Below are 23,639 nucleotides of genomic sequence, written 5' to 3' on the forward strand. Positions count from 1 at the left end.
CAGCTTACAGCAACTGTTGCAAGAAAGATAAAATTGTTCTTCTTCAGGTTTAAGTTAGTTATGGCTCCAGAGAACAGTGAGACTGTTCCTGGAGTGGGAAAGAATTGAATACCTCTCTTTTCCATTGTAACATGTTCCCAGTTCCAAGATGATCAGTTACCTAAGAACCAATCACAGTTATTAGCAGGTGAAAGGTCTCTGTAATTGATATCTGGTCTGTGGTCCATAGACCAAGTTAACTTTGTGCTGTCAACCAGAACTGCATCTGTACGTTCCCTCAGCTCCAAACTGTCTGCAATTCAAACATCAATTGCTGATTGTTCCAACAATTGTTGCCCACCATGATGCTCGCCATGGCTATTGGTTACTTCCTGTCAAAATATACAGCTAGTTTGAAAATGGCTCTTTCTCACTTCAATTCAGGGTTTAAAAAAACGTAAAAGATTTTATCTTTAGAGCTTAGTAACAAGCATAACCAGCTTACTCTGTGCAGTGCCCCTAAGAATTGGACTGGGTTTCTACAAAGGCAGGAATTGGCTGGTTATCACATTACCCAAATTACTAGCCAATCTTTAGCCAGTAGTCTGTTTAGAATCATTGGTTTTATATGGCCTTCAGGTCTACTAACAATATGGCTGAATCACATATTGTGATTTATAAATCATTTAGCTCTGCATTATTTCCATCTGCACTAGGTAACCGGTGTTCGGGAGGGCATGACCTGTACGTTGATATTCAAGAGAACAGTCCAAATGGCACAGTCATTGCAAAGCTCACCATAAATGGCAACCTTTCCAGCCATGAAATCAGCTTGAATCTGACAGGAACGGATATGGAGTGGTTTCAGTTGGAGGAGGAAGTTGTCAAGCTGAATGTGTTGCCTGCCAGACAGTTGGATCGAGAGGTACAGAGATAGGAGAGTCCGGAAGTCCTGCGATAGTAGAGCTAGACTTCAAATAAGTGAATGCTGTCTTCTGAGTTGCATTATCTCCATGTTCCTCTCCAAGTTGCATAGCAACTTGACATGGAAACGCATTGCTGTTTCTTCATGTTCAGGATGCGAGAATTTCCATGTAACAGCACAGCCTTCACCACACATGATGCAGTGGCTCAAGAAGGTAGCTCACAAGGACAGGTTGGATAAGGCAATATATGCTGGCATCACCAGCAATGCTCACATTCTGTGAATGAATAAATGTTTTTTAATACATAAACAATGCTAATTAGTTCCAAGCACAATTTCAAGCCAGTGTTCGGCGTCTCCATTAGGGCCATGTGTTATGGACTGAAAAACAACCTGTGAACAATTTGTAATTAGCTCCGGTCCTTAGAAGCAGAGATGAAAGCATTGCAACTTTTAAGTGTGAATGTTATTCTTACTGTGTAACATTGTGTATGTTCCATTTTATCAACAGCTACTATCCTCCCCACTTCTCTTTGCAACGATAACATGTACTGATGTTGCAACTTCAGATCAGGTATATGGATATCTCATTATTTTAAAATTATTCTTATTCTCATTATTTTTAGTCTATCTAACCATTTTCTGATAGATACCTTTGGATTGAAATATGATAAATAGCATTAACATCTTTAATTATGAAACACATAGCTAATTGATATATTACATTACCAACAGTGTGGAAACAGGCCCTTCGGCCCAACCAGTCCACATTGATCCTCCAAAGAGTAACCCACCCAGACCTATTTCCCATGCACCTAACACTATAGGCAATTTAGCATGGTCAATTCACCTGACCTGCACATCTTTTGGACTGTGGGAGGGAACCAGAGCACTCAGAGAAAACCCACCCAGACACGGGGAGAATGAGCAAACTCCACACAGACAGTTGCCTGAAGCTGGAATCGAACTGCTGTGAGGCAGCAATACTAACCACTGAGCCACCATGCCGCCCTAGTCACTATGCGCAGAAACATCCAGGCCAATAGAGTTGTACATCCTTTTTTAGGTTGTTCTGCACATGCACATAAATCCATCTTTATTCCTAACCCATAAAAGTTGTACTGGCACATCCTGTACTGTATGCTCCTGGGCTATGCTGTTGTCTTTCTTTGTGTAACGTATTGGTTAGGAACAATGGAGACTCCACAAGCTGTTACTGATTTCTGAACGTTAATTGGATCATTTGAGAGGCGGAGGGGGTTATTGAGAGGAGTTACAGGGAGGTAGTCACACCTTGGATACAAGAAAAAGGCAGATGGGTTACAGTCAGGCAACGGAAAGGGAACCGACAGACAGTGCACGGAATCCCTGTACCATTTTGGACACTGTTGGGGGGGGATGACTTACCAGGGGTAAGCCATAGGGTACAGGTCTGTGACACAGAGTCTGTCCCTGTTACTCAGAAGGGAAGGGGAAGATGAACAAAGCATTAGACATTGGGGACTCCGTAGTTAGGGGGACAGATAGGAGATTCTGTGGGAACGAGAGAGAGTCACGGTTGGTGTGTTGCCTCCCAGGTGCCAGTGTTCGTGATGTCTTTGATCATGTTTTCGGGATCCTTGAGGGGGAGGGGGAGCACCCCCAAGTTGTGGTCCACATAGGTATTAACGACATAAATAGGAAAAGGGTTGGGGAGTTAAGGCAGACATTCAGGGAGCTAGAGTGGAAGCCTAGTGCTAGAACAAACCGTTGTTGTCTCTGGTTTGTTGTCCATGCCACGTGCTAGCAAGGAACGGAATAGGGAGAGAGAGGATTTGAACACGTAGCTACAGGAATGGTGCAGGAGGGAGGGTTTCACATACGTGGATAATTGGGGCTCATTCTGAGGTGGGTGTGACCTGTACAGGATAGTCTACACCTGAACCAGAGGGGTAGCAATATCCTGGGGGTGAAATTTGCTAATACTTTTCAGGAGGGTTTAGGTGATTTGAAGTGTGTCTACTTCAACGCCAGGAGCATCCAGAATAAGGTGGGTGAACTTGCAGCATGGGTTGGTACCTGGGACTTCAATATTATGGCCATTTTGAAGACGTGGATAGAGCAGGTACAGGAATGGTTGTTGCATGTTCTGGGATTTAGATGTTTCAGTAAGAACAGAGAAGATGGTAAAAGAGGGGGAGGTGTGGCATTGTTAGTCAAGGACAGTATTACGGTGGCAGAAAGGATATTTGAGGACTTGTCTATTGAGGTTAGAAATAGGAAAGGAGAGGTCACCCTGTTGGGAGTTTTCTGCTGGTCTCTGAATAGTTCCAGAGATGTAGAGGAAAGGATAGCAAAGATAATTCTGGATAGGAGCAAGAGTAACAGAGTAGTTGTTATGGGGGACTTCAACTTCTAAATATTAACTGGAAATACTATAGTTTGAGTACTTTAGATGGGTCAGTTTTTGTCCAATGTGTGCAGGGTGGCTTCCTGACACAGCATGTAGACAAGGCAACAAGAGGCGAGGCCACATTGGATTTGGTACTGGGTAATGAACCTGGCCAGGTGTTAGATTGGAGGTAGGTGAGTACTTTGGTGATAGTGACCACAATTTGGTTATGTTTACTTCAGCGATGGAAAGAGTTATTGCAGGGGAAAGGCAATTATAATGCAATTGGGTAAAATTTAGGATGCATTGGATGGGAAAGGAAATGTGAAGCTTGAATAAGGAAAAATTACTGTGTGTCCTTGATAAGTATGTACCTGTCAGGCAGGGAGGAAGTGATAGAGCGAGGGAGGTTTACTAAATAAGTTGAATCTCTTGTCAAGAGGAAGAAGGCAGCTTATGTTAGGATGAGATGTGAAGGCTCAGCTAGGGCACTTGAGAGTTACAAGTTAGCTAGAAAAAACCTAAAGAGAGAGCAAAGAAGAGCCAGGAGGGTACATGAGAAGTTGTTGGTAGATAGAATCAAGGAAAACCTTAAGCTCACTATAGGTATTTTGGGGAAAAAGAATGACTAGAGAAAGATTAGGGCCAATCATGGTAAGTTGTGCATGGAATAAGTGAAGATAGGAGAAGCGCTACATAAATTTTTTTTGTTAATACTCACACTGGAAAAAGACGATGTTGTCGAGGAGAATACTGAGATACAGGCTACTAGACTAGACAGGATTGAGATTTACAAGGAGGAGGTGTTAGCAATTCTGAAAAGTGTGAAAATAGATAAGTCTCCTGGGTGGGATTCTCTGGGAAGTCAAGGAGGAGATTGCAGAGCCTTTGGCTTTGATCTTTATGTCATCATTGTCTACAGGAATAGTGCCAGAAGACTGGAAGATAGCAAATGTTGTTTCCTGGTTCAAGAAGGGGAGTAGAGACAACCCTGGTAATTTAGACCAGTGAGCCTTACTTCAGTTGTGGGTAATGTGTTGGAAAAGGTTACAAGAGATAGGACTTATCATCATCTAGAAAGGAATACGTTGATTAAGGATAGTCAACATGGTTTTGTGAAGGGTAGGTCGTGCTTCACAAACCTTATTGAGTTCTTTGAGATGGTGACCAAACAGGTCATACAGTCATAGAGATGTACAGCACAGAAACAGACCCTTTAGTCCAACTTGTCCATGCTGACCAGATATTCCAAATCAATCTAATCCCATTTGCCAGCATTTGCCCCATATCCCTCTCAACTCATCTCATTCATGCACTCATCCAGATGCCTTTTAAGTGTTGCAATTGTACCAGTCTCCACCACTTTCTCTGGTCCTCATTTCACACACACACCACCCTCTGCATGAAAAAGTTGCCCCTTAGGTCCCTTTTATATCTTTCCTCTCTCACCTTAAACCTACGAGGCAACGAGCCAGGACAGGTGTCAGATCTCGCGGTGGGAGAGCACTTTGGAGAAATCGACCACAACTGCCTCACATTTAGCATAGTTGAAAAATGTGTTGCTGGAAAAACACAGCAGGCCAGGCAGCATCCGAGGAGCAGGAGAATCGACGTTTCAGGCATAAGCCCTTCTTCAGAAATGAGGCTGGTGTGCCAAGCGGGCTGAGATAAAAGGTAGGGGGGAGGGAATTTGGAGGAGGGGCGCTGGAATACGATAGGTGGAAGGAGGTGAGGGTGAGGGTGATAGGCCGGAGAAGGGGTGGGGCGGAGAGGTTGGGAAGAAGATTGCAGGTCAAGAGGGCGGTGCTGAATCCAAGGGTTGGGACTGAGATAAGGTGGGGGGAGGGGAAATGAGGAAGCTGGAGAAATCTACATTCATCCTGTGTGGTTGGAGGGTTCCTAGGCGGAAGATGAGGCGCTCTTCCTCCAGGTGTCGTGTGGCCAGGGTCTGACGATGGAGGAGGCCAAGGACCTGCATGTCATTGGCGGAGTGGGAGGGGGAGTTAAAGTGTTCAGCCATGGGGCGGTTGGGTTGGTTGGTGCGGCATTTAGCATAGCCTTGGAGAGTGAAAGGAGCAGTTACCGAGGGAAAATATTTAATTAGGGAAAAGGAAATTGTGACGCTATCAGAGTTGGGAAGTACAGACTGGGAGCAATTATTCCACAAAAAGGGCACAGCAGACATGTGGAGACTATTTAAGGAGCAGTTGTTGCGAGTGATGCACGAATTTGTTCCTCCGAGACAGGTAAGAAGGGGTAAGATTAAGGAACCTTGGGTGACGAGTACAGAGGAACTTCTCGTCAAAAGAAAGAAGGCAGCTTAAGTAAGGTGGAGGAAGCAAGGACTTAGCACAGCTTTAGAGGATTACAGGCTTGTTAGAAAGGAGCTCAGAAATGGACTGAGGAGAGCCAGGAGGGGGCACGAAAAAGGCTTGGCAAGAAGGTTTAGGGAGAACCCAAAGGCGTTTTACTCATACGTGAGGAATAAGAGAATGATCAGGGAGAAGGTAGGGCCGATCAGGGATAGCAGAGGGAACTTGCGCGTGGAGTCTGAGCAGATAGGGGAAGCCCTAAATGAGTTTTTTGCTTCGGTTTTCACCAAGGAAAGGGAACTTGTTGTAAATGAAAACTTAGAGGAGCTGGGATACAGTCCTGACCAGATCAAAATTGATGAAATTGATGTGCTGGAAATTTTGGAAAACATTAAGATTGACAAGTCCCCAGGGCCAGACCAGATTTATCCTAGGCTGCTCTGGGAAGCGATAAAGTAGGTTGCTAAGCTGCTGGCAAAGATCTTTGCCTCCTTACTCTCCACAGGAGTTGTACCGGAGGATTGGACGGAGGCAAATGTTCCTCTCTTCAAGAAGGGTAATAGGGAAATCCCTGGCAATTACAGACCAGTCAGTCTTACGTCCGTGGTCAGCAAAGTTTTGGAAAGAATTCTGAGGGATAGGACTTAGGACTATTTGGCAAAGCATAGTGTGATTAAAGGCAGTCAGCATGGCTTTGTGAGGGGCAGGTCATGCCTCAAAAATCTTTTTGAGTTCTTTGAGGAGGTGTCAAGACAGGTTGATGACGGTCGAGCAGTGGATGTGGTGTATATGGACTTCAACAAGGCATTTGATAAGGTTCCCCATGGGAGGCTCATTCATAAAGTAAGGATGTTTGGGATACAGGGAGATTTGTCTATCTGGATTCAGAATTGGCTGGCTGACAGAAGGCAGAGGGTGGTTGTAGATGAAAAGTATTCTGCCTGGAGGATAGTGTTGAACGGGGTCCTGCAAGGCTCTGTTCTTGGACCTCTGCTCTTTGTAGCTTTTATAAATGACTTGGATGAGGAGGTTGAGGGGTGGGTTAGTAAATTTGCAGATGACTACAAAGGTTGGAGGTGTCGTTGATAGTATAGAGGGCTACTGCAGGTTGGGGTGACCACCGATGCTCCTGCCGACTTCACCTGCAGGAAGTGCAGCCAGCTCCAGCTCCTCACAGACCGTGTTAGGGAACTGGAGCTGGAGTTGGATGAACTGAGGATTATTCGAGAGACTGAGAGGGTGATGGATAGAAGCTACAGGGACATAGTTATGTCAGAGAACATAGGTAGCTGGGTAACAGTTAGAGATGGGAAGGGGAGGAAGCAGGCAGTGCAGGGATCCCCTGTGGTCGTTCCCCTCAACAATAAGTATACCGCTTTGGATACTGTTGCGGGGGGACAGCCTAGCAGGAGTAAGCTGCAGTGACCGGGTCTCTGGCACGAGGTCCGGCTCTGAGGCCCAGAAGGGAAAGGGGGCGAGGTGGAGAGCGCTAGTTATAGGAGACTCTATAGTTAGAGGGACAGACAGGCGGTTCTGTGGACATGAGCGAGACTCTTGGATGGTTTGTTGCCTCCTGGGTGCCAGGGTCCGAGACGTCTCGGACTGTGTCTTCAGAATCCTTAAGGGGGAGGGTGTGCAGCCAGAGGTCGTGATGCACATTGGCACCAACGACATAGGTAGGAAGAGGGGTGGGGAGGTCATTCAGGAGCTCAGGGAGTTAGGCTGGAAGCTAAAAGCTAGGACGGACAGAGTCGTCATCTCTGGGTTGTTGCCGGTGCCACGTGACAGTGAGGCAAGGAATAGGGAGAGAGTGCAGTTGAACACGTGGCTGCAAGGATGGTGTAGGAGGGAGGGCTTCAGGTATTTGGACAATTGCACTGCATTCTGGGGAAGGTGGGACCTGTAGAAGCAGGACGGGTTGCACCTGAACCAGAAGGGCACCAATATCCTGGGAGGTAGGTTTGCTAGCACTCTTCGGGGGGGCGGGGTTTAAACTAATTTGGCAGGGGGATGGGATCCGGACTTGTAGTCCAGCAAGTAGGTTAGCTGTTTTTCAGGATGTCCAAGAATGTAGGGAGGCTGTGGAGAAAGTAGCAGTGACAGGGAATACTTGCAGACACAGAGATGGGCTCAAGTGTGTATACTTCAACGCGAGGAGTATCAGAAATAAGGTGGGTGAACTTAAGGCGTGGATCGGTACTTGGGACTACGATGTTATGGCCATCACAGAAACGTGGATAGAAGAGGGACAGGGATGGTTGTTGGAGGTTCCTGTTACAGATGTTTCAGTAAGATTGGGGGGGTGGTAAAAAAGGAGGGGGGGTTGCCGTTGCTAATTAGAAATGGTATAGCAGCTGCAGAAAGGCAGATCGAGGGGGATCTGTCTTTGGAGGTAGTATGGGCTGAAGTCAGAAATAGGAAAGAAACAGTCACCTTGTTGGGTGTTTATTATAGGCCCCCCAATAGCAGCAGAGATGTGGAGAAACAGATTGGGAAACAGATTTTGGAAAGGTGCAGAAACCACAGGGTAGTAGTCATGGGCGATTTCATCTTCCCAAATATTGATTGGAAGCTCTTTAAATCAAGTAGATTGGACGGGGCGGTGTTTGTGCAGTGTGTCCAGGAAGCTTTTCTAACTCAGTATGTCGATTGTCCGACCAGAGGGGAGACCATATTGGATTTGGTACTTGGTAATGAACCGGGACAAGTGATGGGCTTGTTAGTGGGTGAGCATTTTGGTGATGGTGACCACAATTCTGTGACTTTCACCTTGGTTATGCAGAGAGATAGGTGCGCGCAAAGGGCAGGTTTTACAATTGGGGGAAGGGTAAATACGATGCTGCAAGACAGGATCTGAGGAGCATAAATTGGGAGCACAGGTTGTCAGGGAAGGATGTCGTTGAAGTGTGGAACTTTTTCAAGGAACAGATACGACGTGTCCTTGATATATATGTACCTGTCAGGCAGGAAAGAGATGGTCGTGTGAGGGAACCTTGGTTGACGAGGGAGGTTGAATGTCTTGTAAGGAGGAAGAAGAAGGCTTACATAAAGTTGAGGAAACAAGGTTCAGACAGAGTGTTGGAGGGATACAGAATAGCCAGGAGGGAGCTGAAGAAAGGGATTAGGAGAGCTAAGAGAGGGCATGAAAAATCTTTGGTGGGTAGGATCAAGGATAACCTCAAGGCTTTTTATGCGTATGTGAGAAACATGAGAATGACAAGAACGAGGGTAGGTCCGATCAAGGACAGTAGTGGGAGATTGTGTATTGAGTTGGAAGAGATAGGAGAGGTCTTGAATGAGTACTTTTCTTCAGTATTTACAAATGAGAGGGACCGTATTGTTGAAGAGGAGAGTATGAAACGGACTGGTAAGATAGAGGGGATACTTGTTAGGAAGGAAGATGTGTTGGGCATTTTGAAAAACTTGATGATAGACAAGTCCCCCGGGCCTGACGGGATATATCCTAGGATTATGTGGGAAGCAAGAGAGGAAATTGCAGAACCGTTGGCAATGATCTTTTCGTCTTCACTGTCAATGGGGATGGTGCCAGGGGACTGGAGAGTGGCGAATGTTGTGCCCCTGTTCAAAAAAGGGAATAGGGATAACCCCGGGAATTACAGGCCAGTTAGTCTTACTTCGGTGGTAGGCAAAGTAATGGAAAGGGTACTGGGGGATAGGATTTATGAGTATCTGGAAAGACACTGCTTGATTAGGGACAGCCAGCATGGATTTGTGAGGGGTAGGTCTTGCCTTACAAGTCTTATTGAATTCTTTGAGGAGGTGACCAAGCATGTGGATGAGGGTAGAGCAGTGGATGTAGTGTACATGGATTTTAGTAAGGCATTTGATAAGGTTCCCCATGGTAGGCTTATGCAGAAAGTCAGGAGGCATGGGATAGCGGGAAGTTTGGCCAGTTGGATAGAGAACTGGATAACCGGTCGAAGTCAGAGAGTGGTGGTAGATGGTAAGTATTCAGCCTGGAGCCCAGTTACAAGTGGAGTTGCACAGGGATCAGTTCTGGGTCCTCTGCTGTTTATAATTTTTATTAATGACTTGGAAGAGGGAGTCAAAGGGTGGGTCAGTAAATTTGCAGACGATTGGTGGCGTTGTGGATGGTGAGGAGGGCTGTTGTCGGCTGCAAAGGGACTTAGATATGATGCAGAGCTGGGCTGAGGAGTGGCAGATGGAGTTCAATCCTGTCAAGTGTGAGGTTGTCCATTTTGGAAGGACAAATAAGAATGCGGAATATATGGTTAATGGTAGGGTTCTTAGTAAGGTGGAGGAGCAGAGGGATCTTGGGGTCTATGTTCATAAATCTTTGAAAGTTGCCACTCAGGTGGATAGAGCTTGTAAGAAGGCCTATGGAGTATTATCCATAGGAAACAGACTCTTTGGTCCAACTTGTCCATGTCGACCAGATATCCCAACTCAATCTAGTCCCACCTGTCAGCACCCGGCCCATATCCCTCCTATTCATAATCCCATCCAAATGCCTTTTAAATGTTGTAATCGTATTAGCCTCCACCACTTACTCTGGCAGCTCATTCCATACATATACCACCCTCAGCGTGATTTAGCAATTTGGATCAGAAATTGGCTAGCCGAAAGAAGACAGAGGTTGATGGTTGATGGGAAAAGCTCATCCTGGCATAATAGTGGTGTACCACAAGGACTTGTTTTGGGGCCACCAGTGTTTGTCATTTTTATAAATGACCTAGATGAGGGTGTAGATGGTTGGGTTAGTAAATTTGCAGATGACACTAAGGTCGGTAGAATTGTGGTTAGTACTGATTGTGATAGTTGCAGGTTACCAAGGGACACAGATAAGCTGCAGAGCTGGGCTGAGAAGTGGCAAATGGAGTTTAATGTGGAAAGTGTGAGGTGATTCACTTTGGAAGGAGCAAAAGGAATACAGAGTACTGGGCTAATGGTAAGATTCTTGATAGCGTAGATGAGCAGAGAGATCTTGGTGTCCATGTACATAGATCCCTGAAAGTTGCCATCCAGGTTGATAGGGTTGTTAAGAAGGCATACAGTGTATTAGCTTTTATTGGTAGAGGGATTGAGTTTTGGAGCCACAATGTCACGCTGCAACTGTACAAAACTCTGGTGTGGCCGCACTTGGAGTATTGTGTACAGTTCTGGTCACCGCATTATCGGAAGGATGTGGATGCTTTGGAAAGAGTTCAGAGGAGGTTTACCAGGATGTTGCGTAGTATAGAGGAAAGGTTTTATGAGGATAGACTGAGGGACTTGAGGCCATTTTCTTAGAGAGAAGGATGAGAGGTGACTTAATTGAGACATATAAGATAATTAGAGGGTTAGGGTGGACAGCGAGAGCCTTTTCCCTTGGATGGTGATGGCTAGCACGAGGGGATATAGCTTTAAATTGAGGGGTGTTAGATAAAGGACAGATGTAAGAGGTAGTTTCTTTACTCAAAGAGTAGTCGGGGCTTGGAATGCCCTGCCTGCAACAGGAGTAGACTCGGCAACTTTAAGGACATTTAACTGGTCATTGGATAAACATATGGATGAAAATGGAATAGTGTAGGATAGATAGGCTTCAGCTTGGTTCCACAGGTTGGTGCAACATCGAGGGCTGAAGGGCCTGTACTGAGCTGTAATCTGTACTGAGCTGTAATGTTCTATGTCGCAGTGAGCCCTGTAGTTCTGCTAGTAGTTTTCAAACTTTGTTCCATGCTGGTCAGTTTTTCTGCAGCTGATGTGTGAAGCCTATGAGGTAGTGCCTATCTCCGAGGAATGGCTTATCAGCATTTGTCTAAGGGTGGGTTACCAGGAGCTAAAATATAATGGCATGGCCCACATTAAACTGAAACTCAAACATGTTTCATATCATCTACAATGTGAGGTATTACCAACCCGAAGTTACATCCTGAAGTAAGCTGCAACAGTCATGTATTATTGCTTTTGAGGCTTTTAAAAAAAAACTTTAGTTTAAAAGGTCAGAATGGTCTGGGTTGAAGCAATTACATAAAGTTACATCTCCAGCATAGAAAGATCTAATAGATTTATGCCAATGTTTATACTTAACATGATTTCTCTTTCGCCTTACTTCACCTGATCTTCTTTATATTAATCTGGTCTTCCCTTTAATGCATCTATACTAATCAGCTCAACATCCTTGTGTAGCATATTACAACCACGTTTTAGGTAAAGAAGTTTCTTGGTAATTCCCTGTTATATTTATTGGTAATTATTTTGTATTTATGGCCTCTAGTTTTGGTCTCCCATTACCCACCTCCTCGCAGAAATATTTTCTCTTATCCATGTTCTGAGAGTAATGTATCTGCTTGTTATTTTCAACACTTTGCCCACCATGTCTGAGACTTGCCCTTCCCCAGCATGAACTTAACTATGCTACCCATGACTAGGTTCTGGATCTTACTTAGGGCAATAGACAAAGCATGCTCCTCCTCTGACCTACCTAAACTCTCCCCAACTGCGTGTCCCTTTCTGTCTAATCGTGAATGCAGTCAAGTAAGAATCTGCATTAACTATCCAACATCCAGGCTCTAACCACTCCCTGCATCAGCACCAGCTCTAACAAGGTATTTGATGGTAGGGATTGTGTTATAGAGATATGAATGTAAGTTTGTTTAAGAAATCAAAAATATTCTTGATTAGATAGGGTAGAGATTAATTGGCAAAAGATCTGGGGCAAAGATGAGGGACCTATAAAGATGGGTTCAGTTCTGGAATTCACTGCCTGCAAGGATGCTGGATGTAAATTCAATGATAACTTTCAGAATGAATGGGACAAACACTTGGAACAGAAACAGTGGCAGGAATTAGGGGAAAGAGCAAAAATGTAGTGTTAATGATCCAAGTCTTTCAAAGAGCCAGTACAGGCTTGGTGAGTCAAATGGCCTCATACTGTGCTCTATGATTGTTCAATATAGTCAGTTCTGCTATAACATGGTAGTTCTATTCTCATGCAACCCCATATTATAAGAAAATCACATAATAGTGGCATTATTTCAATTAACTGTGTCAGAATTGTGTTATAACCAATATATACTTTAAAATTTGTGCTATTGAGACTGTCCCCATTTCATCAATCATGTTATAGTGAAATTGCTTTAATGAAACACACGCTATAGCTGAATGACATATATTATCACAGTTAATATTTCTATGAACATTTTTCTTTTGTTCCTACCAAGTTATAAATTTGCCATCTACAATCTTCCATCTCCATTTTGTTAAAGTTTAAATTCATTACTCCAATCTATCAAGCTCCCCAATAATCTGGCCAACTTCCCTTCCTTTGATCCTCAGGCTTTTAAAATCTAAGCTAACTGATGACTTCTGCTCTTTCTCATCTTCTCCTCAATTTTTAAATCAACCTTGGAGCAGTTTGTCTTGTGCCTTATGGGCCTTGTGAGGATTACAGATATTTTAGTTAAACTGAAAAATGGAAATTTGAAACTGCTTTGTTGCAGACAATGAATGAGATTTTTTTCTTACAACTTGAAGAAAAAGTGGAACGGTATGGTCACTTATTTATAAGGTCATGTAATTTTTTTCAAAAAACTGGATCTCATACTTTTATGAGACTTCCAAGTTCTTTTGGGTTGAAGATAAAAAGCTGCTTGGCCACAGAATTTGGATTGGTTCTAATTAGCAGTTGGTGACAGAACTGAGAAGAGAGACACCTGTTGGACTAAGACCTCCAAAAGGTCTGCAAGCAAGCGAGATATTTTTGTTCTCTCTTTCTCTCCCTCTGTGTGAAAAGAAAGAAAACTATTAACTCAAACCACATCCAACTGACCCGGTATTGAATTGAGGATCATGGTGATTGAGAGCAATGTGATATCATTGCCAAAACCTAAGAAAGTTCTCTCATTACTCTTTTCAATTTGGAATCTTGGTCTACAGACTTTGATCTGTTCTCCTACATTATCCTCCATTATATTTCTGAAAATCTGTTTGCCTTGACTACCTTGTCCATCCCATTTGTGAATGAATGTGTGCATGCTTAGATTTAAAGAGGGCATGGTTTAACTTTGCATTTTCGTAATAAAGGATTAATTTTTGCCCAGTTCATGGATAAGTTTGTTTTGATAACTAAGTTCTGTTTTCCTGTTCATTGATGGAACTCAGTTAATGTTTCTTTCATCTCAGATAGTGATCAAAATCAGGTATTAACCAAAATTGTGAGTAAGTTGGTCACATTTCACATTTGTGAGTACTTGTGGAATGATAAGTCTTGATTTCCAGTGCACTCTTCCATCAGGATCGGGGTAATCTTAATTCACAGAAGAGAAAGTTACAGCACAGAAAGATGCTATTCAGCCCATTGAATGTGAATTCTCTCGAAGTACCCTGCTTAATCCCATGTCCCTCAGTTTGTCTGTAACCCTGTTAGTATCTTCATCCTCTATTAGTCATCCACGTCTCTTTTAAAATTATCTATGAAATCAAATTCCATCATGTTTGCAGAGAGAACGTTCAGATTCCAATAACTTATCATGGCAACTCCATAGGAAAGAAACAAAACGCTGGAGAAAGATGGATAGAAAGCAAGATGTAGATTTGATTGATTGAGTTCCTGCGTTTCGCTCAAATGCTGATATTTCTCCACCTGTAACTTCAACAATAAATGTATGTTTTTGTCCATTTGCAGATCCACTACAGACTAATGGTGCAGGTACTTGATGAGAATGACAATCCACCAATGTTCCTTAAAGAAAGTGTTCAGCAAGTCAACATCAGTGAGGTGAGAGACTGACTTATGTCTCAAACATTAAAGAAGAAGAACTTGCATTTATAAAGCACCCTTTGCAATCTCAGGATGTTCCGAAGTCTTTTACAAATAGTATAGTATTCCCTTGCAGTATAATCAAGGGATAGCCACTTTGTGGACTGAAAGATCCTACAGGAAACTTTTACATCCACCTTTAGAGATGAGACAAGTCTATGCTGGGTCTTGAGCACTTAATCCAGGTAGGTGCTCTGTAAAGACAGTGTCTAATTTTCTGTATCTTAAATTGTGGACTGAAATGAGAAAAGATCTGTTTTAAAAACCAAGGATTGTAGAAGGATTATTGCAGCTTTTAAAATCAAAGAACATGATACTCATTGCAAGCACTGTTAACAAAGCTACTTAGAGTCATAGAGTCATAGAGATGTACAGCATGGAAACAGACCCTTTGGTCCAACCCGTCCATGCCGACCAGATATCCCAACCCAATCTAGTCCCACCTGCCAACACCCGGCCCATATCCTTCCAAACCCTTCTTATTCATATGCCCATCCAGATGCCTTTTAAATGTTGCAATTGTACTAGCCTCTACCACTTCCTCTGGCAGCTCATTCCATACATGTACCACCCTCTGCGTGAAAAAGCTGCCCCTTAGGGCCTCTTTTATATCTTTCCCCTCTCACCCTAAAACTATGCCCTCTAGTTCTGGACTCCCCCACCCCAGGGAAAATACTATGTCTATTTATCCTATCCATGCCCCTCATGATTTTATAAACTTCTATAAGATCACCCCTCAGCCTCCAACGCTCCAGGGAAAACAGCCCCAGCCTTTTCAACCGCTCCCTATAGCTCAAATCCTCCAACCCTGGCAACATCCTTGTAAATCTTTTCTGAACCCTTTCATGTTTCACAACATTTTTCCAATAGGAAGGAGACCAGAATTGCACGCAATATTGCAACAGTGGCCTAACCAATGTCCTGTACAGCCGCAACATGACCTCCCAACTCCTGTACTCAATACTCTGACCAATAAAGGAAAGCATACCAAACGCCTTCTTCACTATGCTAGCTACTTGCGACTTTACTTTCAAGGAGCTATGAACCTGCACTTTTTGTTCAGCAACACTCCCTAGGACCTTACCATTAAATGTATAAGTCCTGCTAAGATTTGCTTTCCCAAAATGCAGCACCTCACATTTATCTGAATTAAACTCCATCTGCCACTTCTCAGCGGATTGGCCCATCTGATCAAGATCCTGTTGTAATCAGCGGTAACCTTCTTTGCTGTCCACTACACCTTCAATTTTGGTGTCATCTGCAAGCTGACTAACTATATCTCTTACTCTCACATCCAAATCATTTATATAAATGATGAAAAGTAGTGGACCTAGCACTGATCCTTGTGGCATCCACTGGTCACAAACCTCCAGTCTGAAAAACAACTCTCTATCACCACCCTCTGTCTTCTACCTTTGAGCCAGTTCTGTATCCAAATGGCTAGTTCTCCCTGTATTCCATGAGATCTAACCTTGCTAATCAGTCTCCCATGGGGAACTTTGTCAAATGCCTTACTGAAGTCCATATAGATCACATCTACCGCTCTGCCCTCATCAATTCTCTTTGTTATTTGTCCAAACAATAACTGCAGTATAGTTTGCAGGTGAGTAGGAGCTAAGGGGTGTGTTCATCTGGAGATTCAGCTGACAACAAGTAGCTGAATGGTCTGTGAACTGGTGACTGGTTATCACTGACAAATGCTTTCTGCCTTCAACAACTATGTGATTGGATCTCAAGTAGCTGAACAACTTGGGGCTATGAACAGCCTTCAGATCTTCACCAGCTCAGACACTCCTGCTGTTTTCTGCAATAACAGCAACATCAAACCTTAAGAAAACTAGGGTATTTTTCCTTTAGAAGTTGCTGTATGCTGTGGATTTTAATGAATACGTCAAAGAACTTTTAGAAGTATGAAACAGACATCCTGTATCTCCTCTAAACCAGTGAAGGCATCCAGAGCAGAAAGACTGAGAAACAACATTCTGATTAATAAAAACCACCTGAGCAGATCCTATAAATAGAAACCACTGAATTATTTTCTACTTTTCCCTCCATCTATATAGCTCCGGGGTTAGCAATGCTGCCTCACAGTAATATGGACCTGAGTTCAGTTTTACCCTTGAGCAACTGTCTGTGTAGTTTGGACATTCTCCCTGTGTCTGTGTGGTTTTCCTCCTGGTGCTCTGTTTTGCTCCCACAATCCAAAAATGTGCAGATTAGGTGGATTGGCCATGTTAAATTGCTCCATTATGTCCAGGGATGTGCAAGCTAGGTGGGTTAGCCATGGAAAATGCAGGGTTACACAGATGGGATGGGTCTGAGTGGGAAGCTCTTTGGAGGGTCAATATGAGCTGAATGGTCTGTATCCACACTGTAGGGATTCTATAATAAGCAGTAATTCTTGATAACGTTCAGTAACCTGGTTAGTTTCCTGGCTTTCCGTCAACTTACATCTGAATGTCAGGCAAATTAAGGAATCCTATACTTTATAACAAATCTTTAACTTTTGTGATTTCACCAGAATTGTGCAATTTGATTTCCAGCACATTACTCCACTGGGGAGTAATTCTGAGAAAGGGCTGAAACATTGCTGTACCTTCCAAAGTGTTGACTTTCAATTGAAGGTTGAGAGTGTGGTGCTGGAAAAGCGTAGCTAGTCAGGGAGCATCCAAAGATGAAGGACTTATGCCTGAAACGTAGATTCTCCTGCTCCTTAGATGCTGCCAGAACAGCTGCGTTTTTCTAGCACCACACTCTCAACTCTGATCTCCAGTCCTCACTTTGACTTTTCAAATGAAGGTGTTAAATCAAGGCCCCATCTGACCTCTTCGATAGTTGCAAAAAATCCTGTGGCGTCATCTAGAAGTAGAACAGGGGAATTCTCCTGGCCAATATTTTTCCTCATCTACCATCATTAAATCAGATATGATTATTATTTCATTACTGTTTGTGGGAACTTGTGGTGCTCAAGTTGGCTGCTTTACTGCAATGGAAAATACATTTCAAAAAGAAATTGATTGTGAAGTGCTGTAGGATATCCTGGTGTCATGAATGGTGCTATGTAAATTCAAGTACATTATTTTTTTCTTCTTCAAGATTCCCTTCAAGCCAAATACCATTTGGCCTCTGACATTTTTGGATTTTAAACCACCCAACTTTCAGAAACATCTTTAAATTGTTTTTATTTTTCCTTCCCCCACACTCACAGTTAACCCAAGTTGGCAATGTTGTCTTCACACTGCAGGCGAATGACAGGGATGGAGACGACCTCATCTACATCATTGATGGAGCAACGGTAGGTGAAAGCTTGAGAGTTGCAATTGAAACAATGGTCCTTTTTCAGGAGAAAGTGAGGACTGCAGATGCTGGAGATCAGAGTCGAAAAGTGTGATGTTGGAAAAGCACAGCAGGTCAAACAGCATCCAAGGAGCAGGAGAGTCGACATCACCTGAAACGTTGACTCTCCTGCTCCTCGGATGCTGCCTGACCTGCTGTGCTTTTCCAGTGCCACACTTTTCGATCCCAAATATCTCTTTCAAATAGGAGACAACATAGAATCTTTCCTGTATCCAACGAGGTCACCTAGCCCATTGTACGGGTGTGATTTGCCCTAATCTCTCTCCAAAGGGGTATGAGCTTGGGCAAAATATTCTTGAGTTTTGTTTTAGTTTCCAGGGAAGAAATGTAATAGCAGTCAGCCCTCTGTACCTTCTGTGGGTGCCTGTTGTTTAATTTCACAAGGCCTAGCAATGTTGAAAGCTTGCTTTTTGTAAACAAAAATCACATAACTAGCATAAATTTGGGCATCAGAAAATACTACGTCATAACCCATATGCCCACCTGCATGTAGTCAGGCTAGTCTGTATGATTTAGTTAGTATATTACACAATATATTGCAATCTGTGGCAATCAGTTCCTTAAATTGTGAGGAGTCCTTAGTCTCGGTTGCAGAAGGAGGCAGAAAGTTGTGGCAAGTTGGATGAGAGAGTTGGCATTGAGAATGATGATCTGGTTGACCCTGGGGTACATATCAATGGCAATGGAAGAGATGTACGGACTGGCTGTACTCCCTACATTCAATGCTGTGCTATTAAAGTGGGGGCAGGGAGCAATGTGTGAGTAGGAGTTGGATCTCATTGCTTTGGAGTGTAAAATGTGGGCACAGGGTCAGTTTTCAAGATCAATGTTCCATGCCCAAAAAAAAGCTAAAAGATGTTTGACCCATTATCAGAATACACCTGTTTTTCAGGTGTCCTTAGTAAGCAATAATCCCTCTCTGCTGGAGTTGGACTTCATGCAGCAGGAGCTAAACCTGTTTCCTTCAATATTTGACAGCACATGTTGACTGGGAAGATATTTGTAAGCAACAGTAGATTCCATGGTAGCACTCCAAACAGTAGGACTGATTGCCCCAACCCTTTGCTGCTCCTTGCCAAACCCCGACTGCCTCCAATTCCTATCACTCCCCTCAATCCCAGGGTCCATCCTCAAGCTACTGCTGACAAGTTGCCTGAAGTTCATCTTTTGAAGATGGCTGATATGCCTGTGGAACTATCAGCTGCTCACCTAACTTTCCTGCTCTCACTTTCCCTACCTGTTTCCCAATCCTGAAACCACCAGCTGGAATTTAAATTCATCATGGGGATTCTAGTTTGAATCCTAGCCAAAGGGTCCAGGCCATTGAGTAGGACAGTGACAAGGTGGAAACATAACGAACAGTAATTAGAGGAATCAATAAACATTGTTTGGTGATTCCCATTCCTAATATTATAGATAACTAAATGGACTGAGAGAGGGAATGACTCCACACTCTAAGACCCTGGGAGAACAGGTGTAGGATTTGGAGATGTTGTATTGAGTCTTTGCTTCAAAATAAAAGAAACAAGAGAACATTCATTGGCATGGGGGAGAGGGGCTGGGAAATGTAAGCAAGAGTTTGTAGCAGTTCAAGAGGGGAAAGAGCAGAAACTGAAAGGATTAATGGTCATAGTAAAATCCAAACAGACAGAGGCTAAAATGTTGCAATAGATAGAGAAAGCAAGACAGAGAGAAAATAGAGGTCGGGAGAGGAGAAAGGTGTATATCTGATGAGAAGCTTCTCACCTGCTGATGGATGGGTGAAGTCTATTGTTCTTTTCAAACTCTGTCCTTTTGTTGTAGAGTGATGCAGAATTCTTCACAATCAACTTACCGAGCAGTGGAAAGGTCCAGTTGGCCCAGCAGCTGGACTTTGAGGTGAAAAAGGAATTGGAGCTGATGGTTTATGCCATGGTATGAATCTAATTTTTGCATCGAGCTTTTTCATTTGATGAGGCATTGTCTGCAGTTTCTTAACAAACAGCAAGTACAATTAAGGTGCATCGGATGGTGGAGCTGATATCCAGGATAATACTGAGATTCTAGGAATAATTTCTTCACTGAGACTGAGACAGTTGGGTTATATCCATATTGATACTAAGACAGTGAGTGTGATATCTGCGGTGATTTTGCGCAAGTGGTGGTAATATCTGTAATGATTCTGAATTCATGGATGACATTGAGTATGAGATATCATATTTGGTATCTGCTGTAATATTGAAATTGTGAGGATGGTATCTGCAGGGCTATTTCAATATTGTGAGTAATATCCCTGTTACTACTGAGACAGAAGAGATGGTATTTGCAGTGATAGTAAGATAATAGCAGTGATATCCACAAAGATACGGAGATTATGAGGGGTGATATTTATTATGAAATGGGTCCCTTAGAAAGTGATTTGAGACTTTTCCCCACTCTGGATGGTTTATGAGGGAGCAGCTGATTTGAGGCGGATTAAAAGCTAAGATTTTATGTAAACTAGCTTTTGGTCTGAACGATAGACTAAGGCCATTCAAATACCAGCCTCTTTGTAAAGGACAGGAAAGTAGCATGATAAATCAAAAAATCGAAAGTCCTGTTAATACAAGAAGGAATGAATGAAGGAAATCTACAGTAGGGATAGACCAAGAATGCTTTGTAATAGGAGGTGATATAGGAATCTAAATTTCAACACAATAATAATGCAAACGGAATGAATACTTGACCTTGGATATGATGGATGCAGAAAATTGAAGGAATCCATGACAGCAGTACTGTTTTTAAAAAAAAGACAATGACAAGAATGTAAGAGAGTGAAAGAAAGAAAAATGAGCAAGGAATGAGCGAGAAGGGATGATAGAAAAAGGAGAGAAAGAGAGAGAGAGAACAAAATCAGAAAACTGAAGAGGAACAGTTGAGAATTGGAAGGGGGGAGAGATCATTCAGATTATCATTACAGTTTTTAATTTCATCATTAATTATAAATTACCTGGAATATTCTTGGAATATTTTCAGCTTCACAACCATAATTTCACCAGATATACAGTCAAGGAACAGGAACTGTTGTGAGGAAATTTCAGATCCCTTTTTAATGTCCAGGTTACATTGTTGTTATGACTTTCCACCATTACCTTCCCTGGTTAACCAAGTTAATCTCAGTACTTCAGCATTTCCTGCACCAATCTAACAGTGCCTATTCATAGGAAGTGAATACCAAAGAGAGATACAACACAACAGCGAAAATTAACATCAACGTGTTAGATGGGGATGACCAGTACCCAAGATTCCTTCCCTGCAATTTCCTGTCACATGGAGCATCCAGGATTTGTGTCAACCCAATCTACACAGGAAATGTCACAGAGGCAAAGCTACCGGTAAGAGGCAGTCATTTTTCAAGAAAGCATTCAATAATGTGTGGCATATTGTACAGAATAGGAGTTCATAATACTGGGGTGACATATTAACATGGACTGAGGATTAGTTAACACACAGAAGACAAACAGCCAAGATTAGTAGGTCTTTTTCAAGTTGGAAACTTATAAATAATCAGTACTTAGAGCCACAGTTATTTACTAACAATATTAATAACTTGAAGGAGGTAGCAGAGTGTAATGTATCCAAAATTGTAGATGATAGAAAAATAGGAGAGAGGGCCTGTTGTGAAGATGATGTAAGCAACATGCAAAGGAACGTAAATAGGTTGAGTGAGTGGGCAAAAGCTTGGCAGATGGAGTTTAATGTAGGAAAGATGTGCAGGTCAGATGAATTGGCCATGCTAAATTGCCCATAGTGTTCAGGGATGTGTAGGTTAGGTGCATTAGTCAGGGGTAAATATAGAGTATAAGGGTAGAGGAATGGGTTTGTGTGGGATACTCTTCAGAGGATTGGTGTGGTCTTGTTGGGCTGAAGGGCCTGTTTCCACACTGTAGGAATTCTATGAAAGAGTGAACTCACATGCTGTGGCAAGAGGAATCAAAATGCAAGTTGTTATTCAAATACAGAGAGACTGCAAAAAGGTTCAGCGCAGAGGGATCTGGGTATTCTTAAATATGAAACACAAAAGATTAGCAAGCAGGTACAGCAAGTAGTAAATCAAATTTTGGGCTTTATTGCAAGGGTTGGAGTTTAAAAATAGGGAAATCTTGCTACAACTGAACAGTGTTGGTGAGGCTGGTCCTAGTGTACTGTTTACAATAGGGAAGGATGGAGGAGGTTCAATAGAGATTCAGTTCGATGATGCCTGGGATGAAGGGGTTGACTTACCAAAAGTGGCTAAACAGGTTAGGCCCTTATTCATTACAGTTTATAAGAATGAAGGGTGACCTTATTGAAACATACAAAATTCCCAAATTTTGTTCATTTCAGTTTCTTTTCTATTACAGTTTCACGCTCTCCAGCTCTCTCCGGGCTCCGTATTAGCAGAGGATGGAGACATAGGACTTCAGACACCAGTTCTATACTCAATCCTTGAAGGTCTGAACTCTCAAAGATAAACAAATCAATTTAAGTTGCTTGTTCTTTAAGAAAAAACTCACGTAGCTTGAAGTAAACCAGCTAATAAAAATCCCACCATTTGGTAGGACTGAGGGTGGGGTAGATAAGAGAGGGTATTATAACTGAAAGACTTATACTGAGAGTAAGGATGTAATAGAGAATGCAGTAATCTGGGAGAGAGCTGTCAGTGTCAGAGAGAGCTGGAGGGGTGGGGGCAGGAGTCAGTGGAATTGGGAGGGCAAAGAGAGAGCTGGGGTTGGGTCATTAGCAGGGGGATCTGGTATGGGGTTGGTAGGAGAATTAGACAGGGGTTTGTGGGATAGCTCCAGTGTGGGTATCACTGGGAGTTTGAGTGAAGATTAACAGGAGGCTTGGAATTGGGATCAACAGGCGAATGGCACTGTTGTCTCACTGTTATCTCATCTGCAGGTGGTGATAATGGCAGATTTGAAATCAACAATATTACTGGAGCGCTGTTGATGAGGTGGCCAGTCCGGAGCTACATACAAAATCCATCATTCTCTCTTACAGTCATGGTAAAGAAAATAGAGTCAGCCATGATTCACAATTTAAAAAAAACTAATGTGACAATGATTGAACTGGCCAATCTGCAACCACCCAAAAGTGAGATACTGGATACTATCTGCTGCTGAATAACTCAGACGTAGCCTTCCCTCCTTCAGCTGTACAGTTAGGAATGGGTGAAAGTAGTGGGTAATGATGCTGGATAGATTAATAACCCCTTTCCATTCCTCCTTCCTGCACAGTCCTGCTTGTCCCGAGGGCTTTGCTAGATTTGGCTCCATTGGCAATGTAGGCTCTTTTTGACATTAATCAACCAACCCTTCTTCACGTGTGAGTTTAGGCAATGATCATTGGCAGATATTGCACCATAATTCTATACTACAATCAAGGCTGGTCAAACGTGAAATTCACAATTGACTCTCAGAAGTCACTGGGCAGAATCACAAACAGGAACCTTGCCTGGGCACCCTGCCATTACTTGGCTAAGATTTCTCACTTTGAAAAGCAAATAAACTATGTTAAACCTACACTGAATCTTGATTTGATCATATTTAAAGTGCTGCATACAGTTTTTGTCTCCAAATTAAGAAGTGATTTACATGGATCATACCAGAATTGCATGTGTATAATTGTTAGGATAGCATGAGCAGGCTGGGATTGCTTTCTCTAGAAAAGAGAAGCCTATCGACCTGATAGAGGTAATAACAGTTGCAAAGTGATTTGATAGAGTAGACATAGGGAGACATAAGGTGGACATCAATTTGGATGGGTGCAGGGGCACATAAATATGTTAAGTGCCCAGTCCATCTCCTTCCCTCATGCCAATCAGATTGTCCAGCAACTCTCAAGGGTGGGTATTTCAGTCCATTCAGTTATTCAGCTGTCCCTTACCATGCTATTACTTCTTTTGGGACT

The 23,639-nt window shown here is 42.9% G+C and overlaps 1 protein-coding gene across 3 annotated transcripts in view; it reads left to right on the forward strand.

The window, feature by feature from the left end:
- The window catches only part of cdhr5-rs (cadherin-related family member 5, related sequence), a 57,581-nt gene that overhangs the window by 12,125 nt on the left and 21,817 nt on the right, over positions 1–23,639 (forward strand). For all 3 annotated transcript variants that reach the window (XM_072562802.1, XM_072562800.1, XM_072562801.1), the window contains exons 3-10: positions 696–904; positions 1,416–1,478; positions 14,235–14,327; positions 17,578–17,664; positions 19,530–19,640; positions 20,909–21,079; positions 22,088–22,178; positions 22,629–22,735. In XM_072562802.1, coding sequence (XP_072418903.1) covers positions 696–904; positions 1,416–1,478; positions 14,235–14,327; positions 17,578–17,664; positions 19,530–19,640; positions 20,909–21,079; positions 22,088–22,178; positions 22,629–22,735 — 932 coding nt within the window. The remainder of the gene's footprint in view (positions 1–695; positions 905–1,415; positions 1,479–14,234; positions 14,328–17,577; positions 17,665–19,529; positions 19,641–20,908; positions 21,080–22,087; positions 22,179–22,628; positions 22,736–23,639) is intronic.

The sequence above is a fragment of the Chiloscyllium punctatum genome, chromosome 44 (assembly GCF_047496795.1).
Source record: "Chiloscyllium punctatum isolate Juve2018m chromosome 44, sChiPun1.3, whole genome shotgun sequence".
Taxonomy (NCBI): domain Eukaryota; kingdom Metazoa; phylum Chordata; class Chondrichthyes; order Orectolobiformes; family Hemiscylliidae; genus Chiloscyllium; species Chiloscyllium punctatum.